This window comes from Schistocerca americana, chromosome 5 (assembly GCF_021461395.2).
Source record: "Schistocerca americana isolate TAMUIC-IGC-003095 chromosome 5, iqSchAmer2.1, whole genome shotgun sequence".
NCBI classification, from domain to species: domain Eukaryota; kingdom Metazoa; phylum Arthropoda; class Insecta; order Orthoptera; family Acrididae; genus Schistocerca; species Schistocerca americana.
In genome coordinates this window covers 646,643,573-646,659,815 of record NC_060123.1, presented here as the reverse complement: position 1 = coordinate 646,659,815, position 16,243 = coordinate 646,643,573, and the positions used below count along the sequence as shown (strand labels likewise).

The 16,243-nt window shown below is 44.9% G+C and overlaps 1 protein-coding gene across 1 annotated transcript in view; it reads left to right on the top strand.

The window, feature by feature from the left end:
- Positions 1–16,243, top strand: part of LOC124615663 (venom dipeptidyl peptidase 4-like) — a 352,342-nt gene that overhangs the window by 105,852 nt on the left and 230,247 nt on the right. The window contains exon 4 of the mRNA XM_047143691.1: positions 11,501–11,581. Coding sequence (XP_046999647.1) covers positions 11,501–11,581 — 81 coding nt within the window. The remainder of the gene's footprint in view (positions 1–11,500; positions 11,582–16,243) is intronic.

Genomic DNA, 16,243 nt, shown 5'->3' with positions numbered 1-16,243 from the left:
GGGGCCACCCTTCCCCCTCCTCCCCCCCCCCCCCCGCTGTCTGAGAAGAGATCCTCTTCTCAGGCATCCATCGGGGAAACGTTCCGGACCCCAGCTTCCGAGGTACGACGTTCCAAATCGGGCCCCGCGCATGAGGACCTTCTTCGGGTCCAGCCCACCATCCCTGTGCCTCCTCGGACTTCCAAGATGGCCTCCAAGAAGTAGTCTCTATCCCTCTCTCCACCCCGGCGCGTTTCGTCTGACGCGCCATCCGTGAGTCGCTGCTCCCGGCCATCCTCAGTTTCGCCGGGACGCTCTGCTGCCAGGCGCTCAGCTGGCCTCTCTTCGGCAAATGATGCTGCCCCTCCTACACTACCTGGGACAGCAGCCGCAGCTGGTGACTACTCGATGGAACAGGATCCGCCACCTGTCGGTTGTAGCGTTGTTCCCTCGAAACATGAACCCTCTGCGGCCGTCGAGGTGACCAGCCCTTCCCCCGTTTCGTTCCCCCTCTTTTTTGACTAGCGATGGCCTTGTTACATTGGAACATAAGAGGTATTCGATCTAATCGGGAGGAATTACAACTGCTCCTCCGCCTGCACTGTCTGCTCGTCCTTGGTCTCCAGGAAACCAAGTTGCGCCCAACTGACCGTATTGCCTTTACCACTATACCTCGGAGCGGTATGACCTAACCCCTGTGGACGGTATCCCAGCTCATGGTGGGGTCATGTTGCTCGTTCGGGACGATGTCTATTACCATCCCATCCCATTGACCACCCCACTCCAAGCAATAGCTGTCCGTATTACTCTTTCTGCTTTTACTTTTTCAGTTTGTACCATCTACACTCCATCGTCATCCGCAATTAGTCGGGCTGACATGATGCACCTGATTGTTCAGCTTCCTCCGCCGTTTTTATTGTTTGGCGACTTCAATGCCCATCATCCCCTTTGGGGCTCTCCTGCATCCTGTCAAAGAGGCTCACTCTTGGCGGATGTCTTCAACCATCTCAATCTTGTCTGCCTCAATACTGGTGCCCCGACTTTCCTCTCGGACTCTACTCATACCTTCTCCCACTTGGACCTCTCGATCTGTTCTACCACTTTTGCCCATCGGTTCGAGTGGTATGTCCTTTCTGACACCTATTCGAGCGACCACTTCCCCTGTGTCATTCGTCTCCTGCACCACACCCCATCCCCACGTCCCTCGAGCTGGAACATACCGAAAGCTGACTGGGGACTTTACTCCTCCCTGGCGACCTTTCCAGACCACGATTTTCTCAGTTGTGACAGTCAGGTCGAATACCTCACAGCTGTTATCGTCAATGCTGCCGAACGTTCCATTCCTCGTACTACCTCTTCTTCACGTCGCATTTCCGTCCCCTGGTAGAATGAGGCTTGTAGAGACGCTATCCGAGCCCGACAACGTGCTTTACGGACCTTTCGCCGCCATCCTACGTTGGCGAATTGTATTGGATGCAAACGACTCCGAGCGCAATGCCGTAGAGTCATCAAAGACAGCAAAAAAGCTTGTTGGGCCTCTTTCACCAGCTCCTTTAACAGTTTTACTCCCTCTCCTGTCGTTTGGGGTGGCCTGCGCCGGCTGTCGGGCATTAAGGCCCACTCCTCGGTACCTGGCCTGACCTCAGGTAATGAGGTCCTTGTTGATCCTGTGGCTGTCTCCAACGCCTTCGGCCGCTTTTTCGCGGAGGTTTCAAGCTCCGCCCATTACCACCCTGCCTTCCTTCCCAGGAAAGAGGCAGAAGAGGCTCGGCGACCTTCCTTCCACTCGCTGAATCTGGAAACTTACAATGCCCCCTTTACTATGCGGGAACTCGAACGTGCGCTTGCACTGTCCCGGTCCTCCGCTCTGGGGCCAAATGCCATTCACGTTCAGATGATGGCACACCTTTCTCCGGCGGGCAAAAGCTTCCTTCTTCGTACCTACAATCGCGTCTGGACCGAAGGTTAGGTCCCCATGCGTTGGCGTGACGCCGTCGTTGTTCCTATACCCAAACCCAGGAAGGATAGACACCTTCCTTCTAGTTACCGCCCCATTTCTGTTACAAGCTGTGTCTGTAAGGTGATGGAGCGCGTGGTTAATGCTCGGTTAGTCTGGATTCTTGAATCTCGACGTCTACTTACCAATGTCCAATGCCGCTTTCGGTGCCGCCGCTCCGCTGTTGACCACCTTGTGACCTTGTCGACATTCATCATGAACAACTTTTTGCGAAGGCGCCAAACGGTAGCCGTGTTCTTCGGTTTGGAGAAGGCTTACGATACCTGTTGGAGAGGAGGTATCCTCCGCACTATGCACAGGTGGGGCCTACGCGGTCGCCTGCCCCTTTTTATTGATTCCTTTTTAACGGATCGAAAGTTTAGGGTACGTGTGGGTTCCGTATTGTCAGACATGTTCCTCCAAGAGAATGGAGTGCCTCAGGGCTCCGTCTTGAGCGTAGCCCTGGTTGCCATTGCGATCAATCCAATTATGGATTGCATTCCACCTAATGTCTCAGGCTCCCTCTTTGTCGATGACTTTGCGATCTACTGGAGTGCCCAGAGAACATGCCTCCTGGAGCGCTGCCTTCAGCGTTGTCTAGACAGCCTATACTCATGGAGTGTGGCAAATGGCTTCCGGTTCTCTGAAGAGAAGACGGTTTTTTTCAACTTTTGGCGATATAAAGCGTTCCTTCCGCCATCCTTACATCTCGGTCCCGTTGTTCTCCCATTCGTGGAAACAACTAAGTCTCTAGGACTCACACTGGACAGGAAACTTTGTTGGTCTCCACATGTGTCTTATTTGGTGGCCCGTTGTACACGTTCCCTTAATGTCCTCAGAGTTCTTAGTGGTTCATCTTGGGGAGCGGATCGCACTGTCCTCCTTAGCTTGTATTGGTCCATAGTGCGATCGAAGCTGGATTATGGGAGCTTCGTCTACTCGTCTGTTCGGCCATCAATCTTACGCCGTCTCAACTCCATCCACCATCGGGGGTTACGTCTTGCGACCGGAGCCTTCTACACTAGTCCTGTCGAGAGTCTTCATGCTGAAGCTGCCGAATTACCATTGACCTACCGGCGCGACGTACTGCTGTGTTGGTATGCCTGCCGGCTGTTGTCAATGCCCGACCACCCCTCTTATCAGTCCTTCTTCGCCGATTCTCTCGACCGTCAGTACGGGTTGTATGTGTCTGCCCTGCTACCCCCTGGAGTCCGCTTCCATCGCCTGCTTCGACAATTGGATTTTGCCCTCCCTACCACCTTCAGAGAGGGTGGGAGCCTGACACCACCTTGGCTCCAGGCTCCGGTTCATATTTATCTCGACCTCAGCTCGCTCCCGAAGGAGGGTACTCCGGCTGCAGTGTATTGCTGACAGTTTGTCGAACTTCGTGCTCGACTTGCCGGTCACACCTTTATTTACATCGATGGCTCCAAAACTGACGATGGTGTCGGCTGTGCCTTTGTCGTTGGGGCCGCCACCTTTAAATACCGGCTCCTTGACCAATTTTCCAGCTTAATGGCCGAGCTTTTTGCTCTCCATCAGGCCGTTCAGTATGCCTGCCACCACCGCCATTCATCGTATGTACTCTGCTCTGACTCAGTGCTCTTCAGAGCCTTGGAGCTCCCTATCCAGCCCATCCCTTGGTTCAACGGATCCAGCAGTCCCTCCATTCTATCGCTGATAATGGTTCTCTTGTCAGCTTTCTGTGGGTTCCTGGACATGTAGGAGAGCCTGGGAATGAGGCTGCAGATGCTGCAGCCAAGGCTGCAGTCCTCCTGCCTCGGCCAGCCTCCCATTGTGTCCGTCATCTGACGTTCGTGGGTTTGTTTGTAAGAGGCTTGTGTCGTTGTGGTGGGATGCTTGGTCATCCCTCCAAGGAAACACGCTCCGGGCAGTAAAACCGCTCCCAACTGCTTGGACAACCTCCTCCTGACCATCTCGGCGAGAAGAGGTCCTTCTGACCAGGTTGCGGATTGGGCATTGCCGGTTTAGTCACCGCTACCTGCTGTCCGGTGACCCAGCCCCGCAGTGCCCTTGTGGTCAAGCATTAACAGTGCACCATGTTTTATTGTCGTGTCCCTGCTTTAGTCAATCTCGTGTATTGCTGTCCCTGCCATCTACTTTACTGGATATTTTAGCTGATGACGCTCGAGCAGCTGCTCGTGTTCTGCGTTTTATAACTTTGACTGGCTTGTCCAAAGACATCTAACTTTTTTATTTATTTTATCTGCATCCTTGTCAGGACTTTCTAGTGTCCACCCCTCCCCTTGAGTTTTACTAGATTCCATGTGCTCTAACAACTGTGACTGGGCGCTAATGACCTCAGTAGTTGAGCGCCCTTCAACCCCACCAAAAAAAAAAAATAATGCATGTAGAAGAATGTTCACTACCTTTTCCAATGGGTTGTGGCATGGTGCCACACACTGAATCATCTGTCCCTCCTGTTACTCATTGAATGGCTTACATGTACCCATGTTTCATCTAGCCAAACTGTCATCAGAATTTTCCTTTGCTATTGCCCTCAAAAATTGACATAATGATATTAAGGATGTCACCTCTCTCCATTTGACATTTCTTACATCAATTTTTTTATATACGAAGCACAAGTCGTGCTCCACATTTTGCAGCGGCGATTTGCTGCCTTTGAAAATCTCCGCTTCTTCTAAGGAAGCTTTCATTATAATGCGGGGGTGATGTTCCTTTCTCGAATAGTAACTGTAAATGTGATGACGAATTACATCTTCCTGAAAATCGTAGATATTCGTCAAACGCTTCTCGAATTGCCTCTTTTCTTTTTTTTTTCTGGAGTGCTGAGGTGGGATGGTTCAGCTTCAATTTCTACGGTTCCGTGCTTTTCCTTCCCTATTCTTAAAAGTGTTTTTGAGAATTTTTAACGCCTCCGCGGTTCTGTCAGTGACTTAAGTGAGAGGAAGCAAGTGTCCACCATTGTATTTCTCTCGTTCGAAGTATTTCCCGACATTATTGCCATAGTCACGAGCCTGACCTGTCAGTGCAGTGCCCTGACCGCGGATAGCCTTCTCTCGCACAGCATGCGTCCGCAGGCGCCCTCTCCCCCTTCTTGCTTCTGACTTTGGAACAATGTGAATGTGAAGAAATAATCACACAAGTCAGGTCACAGCACCGCACAGTGCATCTGATATACGATCACTGTAAGCTTCGAGTTTAGAGCTAGTTTGTAGCCACAAGGGGGTTTCTTCTCTTTTGTCCTCTCTCGAAAGCGATCACATTACGGAAAGTGCAGTTTCCAAGAGGATTTCCATCTCCTTTCCTTGGACATCCGTAGATAAAAGCTGGAAAGCCAGCAAGTATCCGTGGCTGTCTTCGCGAACCTGTGGACGCAGCGGGTTGTGAGGTCTCGCCTTCCTTAAGGCACCTTACCGTACAAGAAAATGCACTGAACCCAGCAGGCTGTTACTGCGAAAAAACATTCGCGTAACCACAGAGGTATTATTTCTGTGGCCGTTATTACGGCTTTATAAAAAATCATTCATTCGCCTTGTCGTTTCGCACATTACTCCTTCCAGTGCGTATGCACGAATCCACGCCATGAATATCCCATATCTATCATGTAATCGGTAGACGTTCTAACAACCCTACCACAACAACGTGTTGCTCACGCTGCTAAATATTGCATTTTCGGGAAACAACAAAGTTATATTATGTGGCAGGCGTCATTAGAGCACAGTTAATAAAGTCATTTCTTGAAATAATGGATAAACTAGGCACTCATCTTTTCGTGTTTCTCACGCTGGTCTCGTTGTGAACTCACGGCTCAATCGTCGAAAATATAGGTAGTGATGATTCCAAGCTCGGATGCAATGAGGCCTAGGTGTTTTTCTGCGATATTCAAAAGTTTTATAAAAGTGTTTCATAAACCATTCTTGAAGATTAAACTTTTGCAAGTTAGGACAATGGTGATGTAAAAAAAGTAATCAGCACTCCGAATTTAAGTTACGTTTCGTTTTTATTACTTTCGTTGCAATATCACGTAACTCCTTCCAAAACATCACTTCACAATATAAATCATACTTGAAAATATCTTCCTCACTGTTAAAGTTCACATTTCATAAACTGACTGTAATTTGCGTCTTTTTAACATGACGACCAAAGCTTGACTCTTTAATAACCGCTTACGCGCCCAAAAATCAGAGCTACAAGTACGTCAATGATCACAGTGACAAAAAAAAAGAATACACATAAGAATAATATCATTGCAATATATACATATCGATGTATCGAAGTACCTCTACATAAATGAAATCAAATGTGAATGTTGTCACAGAAATATGTTAACTATTTTACAGAAACACAGTAGAATATTGCTGGTATCGAGAGGTTGAGATGAGGTGCCGTATTGGTTACGTAATTAAAGTACCATTACAACGTGAACCAGCCTGCATTTCCAGACATTTACGCTAGGTGCGCTGCTGCAGATTTGTATTTCATAGGTGTACCATGTAATAGAGCCTTCAAATACGAAAGGCATATGCGAAATTAAGCAGCGTGCTCCATTGTTGTTGTCAACCTAACAGAATGGATACGCTGTTACAGGGATAACCAGCCGGAGAATAAAATGACGTCATACAACGTGCAGCCCAATTTACACAGCGGATAGCCTATTCCACAGATTGCTATCCCTAGATTTAGCACAAGATTGTATAACTGGTTTCTAAATAGGCTAAAATAAAAAGTTCGTGTTCTGATATAACTATAAAATACGTGTATTTCATATGCAAATTCACAATATGATCATGATTCTGTATGTGAGGGCCATACGGCAATGTTAAAATATGTTCATTTATATTTTTTTGGCAGTAAAGAGCAACTGATGAGTGCGCCAAGAGAGAAGCTTTCTGGGAATAAAAACAGAAAGAGAAGTAAGGATATGACTGAACAGATAGATAAATAAATTAGCTTCTAAGATCAGAAGATAGCTTCACAAAGCAGGCATGTCATCAAGCTCCACTGATGCTTCTCTTACTATGATTTTAGGTATTTCGAAGAATTCTTGTAATTTGGATATTCAAGATAATTCGACTGTACAGTCGAAAGTTCAGGTCTCAGATGATGGTAAACAGCCTTCATCGTCGGTATTATCTCAGCGGGAAGATGACGTTGAGCAGACGGGTAACAAAAAATGTGTCTAATGGACCCAGGTACATGGCAGGACCATGAATAAATTATAGATCACCGAAGGTCATTCTTCAGCAAAGAAACTGTATTACTAAATGATAAACATCCATGGAGTTTAGGTCCACTGAACGCAACGGTGGGTATTTGAAATATCACATAGGGTTCGGAACAATGGCAAGTCAGGAAAATCTTAAAAGATCCTGGTGTGTTCATTCGAAGGTAAAAAATGCAATTTACTCTGCCGCCTGCAAGCTATACGGCAGCTCTTCTGCATCAGCCTTGTCTAGAGAGCGTCCCATTAATTGCGAAAAGCTCCAAAAAATGACTCGAGCATGAAGCATCACAGACACACAATGAATGTTTTATCAAATGGAAAACCGGCTCGCAGCAAATGAAATCGTGCCAGGGCATCGATCACAAGACTGAGAGATTTAATCACTCTGAGAAAGAAAAATGGAGACATATTCTGCATTTAGAAAAGAACGCTGTCATGTATCTTGCCACAAACTCTCTTGCTTATAGAGTATCTAAAGAAACACCTAGTGGTGTCACTGAAAATTTTCCTCCACCTAGACAAGGAAATTTTCTTAATTTGATAATTCCGCTCGCCAAATACAATCCTACTCTCAAGTGCCAGTTAGCTCACTAGAAAAAGGGACAGGTATCATACTTGTCGAAGAAAATACGAAAAGTAATCATCGATAAAATGGCAAATTTTGGAATCAGATAAAGGAGACCAACTATATCATCATGTTACGCTAGATGTATTTCACAGAGAACAAATTAGTCAAGTAATCATTGCATAAAAATAAACTGGATGTGAAATAAAGGAAATTGACGGAAAGGCTGGAGTATATATCACACTGCAAATACTACAAAAACTAGAGGCTGATGGTTTGAATGTGCAAAAATGTCATGGAGAATCTTACAATAACAAATCTAACACGGCCGGCATATATAAGGATCTCCAGTCTAGAATTATGGAAAGGAACGAGCTAGTAAAGTTTGTTCCTTGTCTGGCACTCTCTTTAAATCTTGTGGGCGTGCATTCTGCGTAGTCTTGTCCAGAAGAATTTTGTCTGTTTTGGATTGTCCAGAAACTGTATTGCATTTTTGTTGGGTCCACGATAAGGTGCAAAATAATGCAAAACTCCTACCTATTACAGTTCTATTAAATAACCTACCAGAAATTGTCAAAGCTCTGGAAGAAATCGAAAAATCCTCCCTTTGTTGCAGAATCTAAGTACGAAGCTGGCCATCTTCTAGATGCTGTGATGGATTTTAAATTTATCCCGAAGTTAACAATTTGACCTGGTACCCTTAGAGAGATCAATAGAGTGAACGTCGAAATACAGAAAGAGGACACTATCATTTCCCGCCCTGTGGTACTAATGAAATGAAATGTCGTGTGGCTAGGGCCTCCCGTAGGGTAGACCGTTCGCCTGGTGCAGGTCTTTAGAGTTGACGCCACTTCGGCGACCTGCTCGTCGATGGGAATGAAATGATGATGATTAGGACAACACAACACCCAGTCCCTGAGCGGAGAAAATCTCCGACCCAGCCGGGCATCGAACCCGGGCCCTTAGGATTGACATTCCGTCACGCTGACCACTCAGCTACCGGGGGCGGACGTGGTACTAATGCAAGGGCTTGTTAAGATCTTGCAAGAAATGAGAGAGAAACCAATAGAACTGTGGATCGAAGATGCTGTATCTATTCCAAAAGAGTTGGAAATCGAGCCTGTCCTCAGAGCAAACGAACTGCCAGAAAGATAAGGCAACACGAAATTTGCGAGGTTGAATCAAGAACACTAGACGCGACTAAGCTGTTTTCCAAAGACATAAAAATAGTAATTGACAATTTTAACACAAATTGAAACAAGGGTAGAGTGTGCAAAAGTCTAAATGGAAAATTTCGCGTTCCCTGATAGTCACGCACTTTTAAGTATGTCGACTGAGGATCTACAGAAAAATAGAGCCTATCTAGTACGAAAATATACGAAAGACTTCAGTGCAGTTGGTGTTTGCCTGGAATTCGCTGTATTCAAAAAGTTTGTGACCTAAATTAATGGAGAATCAAGTGCGTTCGACCAGTTACAACATCTGTACAAGCACGACTTACAAGAAGTTTTTCCTAATATAAGAAAAGCTTTAAGGATATACTGCACATTACCGACACCTGCAAGCGGTGAGGGAAGTTTCAGCAAACTAAAACTAATTACACGCTATCTGCGTTCAACAGTGAGTCAGGAACGTCTATCTGGCCACACGATCCTAACCACTGAAAATAAAATGGCCTATGAGGTGAACTTCGATGGGGTAAGATTCCTTTCGTAGAAAGGAAAGCACGGCGTGTAAAGCTGTAAAAGCTTAGAGAGAAAAATATGCTGGGACTCGATGACTTAAGAAATGTTTGTCTTGCTTGTCTCTTGTCTTTAATGGTTGTATGTTTCCCGTATTTCATTCTGTGTGACACAGAAGAGAAAGTTATTAGCTAATAGGCAATAAAGGTGCAAATTTTCTGAAGAGTTCTTATTCTCTCGGTCACAAATAATCTAACCCAGTATTAATGTTTTTTTTTCTCTCCTCTAAAAAGGGGTTAGGATGTCAAACCGGCCGAATGGGAGCAGGAGAGCCACCACAGGACATTTCAGCTTTCACTCTCCTGAATATGGTTGTGACGGTTTTTAGTACAAAATAATATACAGTTGAATTCCACAGAGCGAAAGACAGTGTTACACTATAGAAGAATGCTGTGTGAAGAAGCCTGGCACCCTTAGGACCAATAACATATCTTAAATTTCCTCAGACATGTGTGTCTTATTTATCAAATTCTCCAGAAAGATGTGTACTACAGAATGAATGCATTATTGAAAACTTGATTTTTTAAAATTTTTGATGTCCTATCTCAAACGCTGCAGAGGTGGTGGATGGGCGAGAGGGAGGGATCCACTATAAAGTTTTTGTCCCGGTTCCGAAATATCGTAGATCGGGAACTGTATTCAGGGGCCTGACGATGGTGTACTGTAACACCGAAACCGCTTGCATATGGATGAAACCAGTACATACAACTAATGTTATCCTTACTACGAACAATAGTTAATATTATTGTCGATCTTCATAGCTTCTATTATAATTTCTTATTTTTGCTGTCGTTGTTCATTTATTATTATATTTATTTATATTAAAACTATACCCATGCTAAAATTTCAAGGACACACACATAAATTAAGAATACTTTGTAGTACTTTTTGACATGTAGGAGACCGCCTGAAGCTCCCAATCTTCCCAGGTCAAATAAAACAAGTGACTAATGGGTACGAGAGGACAATACGTTGACTGACTATTCCAAAAATGTACGACCTGAGGAGTCTGTTTTAAAGTTCGTCTGCTACGAGAACTGCCTTCAGTTGTTTACAGTCGGGTTTACAAGTTGCCATGCCGGCACCAATTGTTCCCTTCTGTAACGAGCAATCGCAAGTACTCGCAAGACTGGCTGTTGCAGAAACAGAGCTTCTTTATACTGCCCTGAACGCAGCGCTAGAAGCGTATCGAAAGGATTAGGGCTCGCCAACTTCTTTCGATTCAGCATTCCCAGACTGCTTCGCTGCCTTAAAGGAACAATGTACAAAAACAGGTCCCATACACTGAAGGACCTAACGGTTAATATGATGGCGGAGATTATCCGCGTCAATGTCAACGTGTACGTACTTCAGTTTATTCATTGTACTTTATTTCTTTGCAAATGTTTTTTATTCCAGTCTTTGATCACAATATCAATTCTTTTGACGATGACCGGTTTCAGTCATTAATGACCATCCTCAGATCTTTGCTACACCATGTCCTAAAGTGAGAAGGCCGTAATGGCATCGTCAAAACATGTAAATATGCTCATCATAGCATCGTCACATAGATCTAAAAAAAATAAGGTGTAGAATTGGCCACATCGTCCACACAGTCATTTTTGCAACTGGCTTGAGTCTTAAAATCTTCGCGTAAGCATGTCAAAACATTGTACTACCTGATGATTTCTGCACACTCATATCGCAACACCAACTGGGTTACGCCTGCAATATAGACTAACCGATTTACACTTCAACACCTGGTCTGCTGCGCAGGGAGACACAAGCACTAATGGTTCGCTCTTGCCACGAGAACTTGCAGCTAGTAACAACCGTAAAAACATTCTACTACTAATAGCTGTTATTATTAGAGTGCAAATGAAGTAAATACTGATGTAATGCTCTATAATGCACAGTCCTCCGTCGCCATTAAATATCTGCACTTGCACACCTAACGCCCTGTACGTGTATACAGAGACAGAGAGAGAGAGAGAGTTAGAGTTTTAAGACTGGGTGCGCTTGTGTTGCAGATTCTGCAGCAGTACCAGCCAGAGCTGATGTCGCTGTCTGCTGACGAGCGGTACGTGCTGCTGGGCTACAACGTGAGAAAGGTAAGACTAGCCATCTCGTTTCTTATGATGCCAACACTCGTAATGTGGACACCGCGACAGGCGCCAGCCAACGAAGCAACCCTCCCTATAAGGTGGCCGCTGTAGTGGAATCATTTGCAAATACCCATTTGTAAGTTAGTAACATCAAGAAGAGACATAAACTGGCCCAAAGTAGTCACAAATCCGCCTCAGACTTAGAAAAATCTGCCAGCCTTCTACAACATGACAACAGCAACGCATCAAGTTCTGTTCTTTCAGAAATTTCGGAAATGCTTTTGTTTAATTCGTTGGATTTTTGAAGGTCCAGAAACTTCTGTAACAGCGTATGCGATGTCGGTGAATGATGCAGTGCCCCATTAGTTCATTTTTATTAAAGCGTGCCAACACAGCGAACTATCAAGGTCATGTTAGGTTTGAATGTTCTTGTACCATGTCTCTATGATCTTCGGGAAATTGGGTAGAGAAAAGGTAGCAACAAGTCCCCATTTCTACTAAACTTCCAGAAATGCCTCAGTTTAGTCAGTGAGTCCGTAGGAGATAGTATAAGAAACGTACAGTATGACTGGCCTCGCTTTTCCATCCGAGTTTTGCGGAAAGTAAGACAATCCGTCCTTAGACGATCTTAGTGAGTAGTTGTCCAGGATTGTTTCTACCTGTTTCGCCGAGAAGCTCTCGAAGTTCGTCTCTGGCAGAAGCAGTATCAGCGCCGTCGGGGTTTTTACAGCTCATTTCTACTTCCTGTGTCTGTAACTGATGAAGAACGAAACTGTATTATTCGGAACAACGTTCAAAAGGGATCACATTATGACATAGTTATTTACTGAGCACCATAAACTGACGATATGAACACAGGTAATAAAGGCTAACTGAGAAGTAACAATGTCCTGAGAGCGTTATTTTATGACACAACTGCATCGGTAGGCATCCTATCGCAGATTACGGCGCTTAGCATGAACCTCGTTCTTATACTCCAGACATTTCGAAGTCGTACGTACACTTTACTTAGCTAAAACATTTTATTTATGAAGACCATCGATTTATGGTGTTCTCCTAAGAAAACGCTTACCACCCATAGGCCACGTGTGATATTTGTATTTGAAAAAGCGACTTTCATTGGCAAGTAAGAGGGTCGTTCAATAAGTAATGCCCCACATTTTTTTTCTCAGAACATTCATTGTTAAGAGTGAGAATTGTGTGAAAATATACATCAACATGTCTTCTTCATGTCCTATTTTTCTACATAGCCAAATCACGTTCAATGGCCGTACGACAACGTTGTGGAAGAGCATGTGTTCCCGCTGGTAAAAGCTCTTGCCTTGTAGGCGCAATGATGCCCAACCCAATTTGGCGATGTGTTCCCGGGTTCTCAGACTTGCGTGTGGGCCTGCATTATCGTGTTGGAGCAAGATATCTGCTGGATTCTTGTCCGATCGAACCATGGCCGAAACGGTTCTTCAGTTTATTCAGAGTCTTCACGTACGCCTCGGAATTGATGGTCAATCCTCTTGGCATCACATCCACGATAATGGCTCCATCATAATCCCAGAGGACTGTCGCCATGACTTTTTCGACAGAGGAGCTTGCCTTGAATTTCTTCTTCTGTGGTGAATGAGTATGAGACCACTCCATGGACAGCCGTTCTGTTACTGGCGCACCCAGCTTTCGTCCCCCATAACGATCCGTAGTAGAAAGGCCTCTCTGTCGGTCTCGAAACGCTCCAACAATTCAGATGAAATGACCTTTCTTTGAACCTTCAAATCCGCTGTGAGCATTCGTGGAACGCATCTTGAGCACCTCTTAGCATATCCGAGAGTCTCGATCATTGCAGACGCTCTTCCAGTGCCGACCGACAACTGTAGAGCCATCTAGTGGTGGGCAGGAAATCGCGTATCTGTTAGAAATCACAGTGATTGAGAAATCACAGATATCACAATAACAACTTTACAAAATCTAACTGCGATTTCAGTCACAGTTAGCAGTCGGTAGTAGCATTTCACATTCAACGCCGTGAGCCATCTGTGGGCCGAATTCCATACTCCTTTCTGCGATTTCTGTGACAAGTCGCAACTAAGAGTCGCAAGTAGCAACTAAAAAGCGCAGTTAACATACTTTTCCCAGTGCCATCTGTTGACCGACGCACGTACTTCGTTATGAGAGCCTTGTGCCTCACGAGATCGATGTGCTGTGTGTGCATATGAAGGGCTTATTTCAATAGTGGTACAAGTCCATTTTTGTTCATTTTGAGATAGAGTCGTAAAGCTAAATGAGCGCTGAAAAATCTGCAGTTGAGATACCAGAAATAATTCAAGCATATGGCTTCTTGCTAGAGATGAACCTTTATTTATGTTTGTTTGGATCATTAATTTCAGAAGCATTATAGATAGAAAAGTGGAGGTAATGGACTTGTACCACTATTGAAATAAGCCCTCCATATTATACGAGGGCAGTTCAATAAGTAATGCAACACATTTTTTTTCTCGGCCAATTTTGGTTGAAAAAACCGGAAATTTATTGTGGAATATTTTCAAACATTCCCGCTTCGTCTCGTATAGTTTCATTGACTTCCGACAAGTGGCAGCGCTGTACAGAGCTGTTAAAATGGCGTCTGTAACGGACGTGCGTTGCAAACAACGGGCAGTGATCGAGTTTCTTTTGGCGGAAAACCAGGGCATCTCAGATATTCATAGGCGTTTGCAGAATGTCTACGGTGATCTGGCAGTGGACAAAAGCACGGTGAGTCGTTGGGCAAAGCGTGTGTCATCATCGCCGCAAGGTCAAGCAAGACTGTCTGATCTCCCGCGTGCGGGCCGGCCGTGCACAGCTGTGACTCCTGCAATGACGGAGCGTGCGAACACACTCGTTCGAGATGATCGACGGATCACCATCAAACAACTCAGTGCTCAACTTGACATCTATGTTGGTAGTGCTGTCACAATTGTTCACCAGTTGGGATACTCAAAGGTTTGTACCCACTGGGTCCCTCGTTGTCTAACCGAACACCATAAAGAGCAAAGTAGAACCATCTGTGCGGAATTGCTTGCTCGTCATGTGGCTGAGGGTGACAATTTCTTGTCAAAGATTGTTACAGGCGATGAAACATGGGTTCATCACTTCGAACCTGAAACAAAACGGCAATCAATGGAGTGGCGCCACACCCACTCCCCTACCAAGAAAAAGTTTAAAGCCATACCCTCAGCCGGTAAAGTCATGGTTACAGTCTTCTGGGACGCTGAAGGGGTTATTCTGTTCGATGTCCTTCCCCATGGTCAAACGATCAACTCTGAAGTGTATTGTGCTACTCTTCAGAAATTGAAGAAACGACTTCAGCGTGTTCGTGGGCACAAAAATCTGAAGGAACTTCTCCTTCCTCATGACAACGCAAGACCTCACACAAGTCTTCACACCCGAGAGGAGCTCACAAAACTTCAGTGGACTGTTCTTCCTCATGCACCCTACAGCCCCGATCTCGCACCGTCGGATTTCCATATGTTTGGCCCAATGAAGGACGCAATCCGTGGGAGGCACTACGCGGATGAAGAAGAAGTTATTGATGCAGTACGACGTTGGCTCCGACATCGACCAGTGGAATGGTACCGTGCAGGCATACAGGCCCTCATTTCAAGGTGGCGTAAGGCCGTAGCATTGAATGGAGATTACGTTGCAAAATAGTGTTGTGTAGTTAAAAGATTGGGGAATAACCTGGTGTATTTCAATGCTGAATAAAACAACCCCTGTTTCAGAAAAAAAATGTGTTGCATTACTTATTGAACTGCCCTCGTATGATGACATGCACATTCAGCATCAGTTATGGTTGGTCAAATACTGCTGTGACTCTGTATTAATAAGAAGCAACATTGCCTTATTCTCTTGAAATGTCAAGTAGCGTAACAAATGTGTTTGATTCTGCTTCCAATATGACAGTTTTGGTTAATACTCCACATGCCTACAGGACTTTGCAATGTTAACACAGCAGAACTCTGACATCTGCATAAGTGTAGTGAAATGAAAACAGTCCTATGAATGCCTCACTTTTGTTCCGACACAGTTCAAGACTCGGGAGAAAAGTTTTACACCTGGTGTTCTACATGCTACATGGCAACTTCACACACAAGAACTTCCGACACTACTGTGTTACTTTCAAGTAATGCACTTAAGCTATTCCTGATTTAACTGGAAGATCTATACTTCCCACTATCATATCAACAGCCTCAAAATGCATATTGTTGACTTCGGGATAAGTTACAGGTCAGTGTCACACCAAGATTGTGGAGAAATGGGGGGGGGGGGGGGCGGGGGGTGGGGGGGGGGGGGCGCGGCATGTCACTCTCCAACAAGTGTTTGCCAATAAGTAAGTGGCGGAAAATTACGGGTATTGGACGGCTTAACATGTGGAAAATGAGATGTTTATTATTCACTAACTGTATTTAACATATATTATTCCTTTAAAAATCGCACTACTACTTCAATAAAATACAGTTTAATCATTCACACACTTATTTCACAATTATTTCACTTTTAAACTGCAAATCCTCTAAGAGCTGTCTTGAATCTTCACGAGTCTCTCTCAACAGTCTTGATGTGGATAGATACGTACAGCAACCAGTAATCAGAGTCAGAACTGCGTCTGCAAAAACACAAGGATTATTAAACAATTTTTGCTGT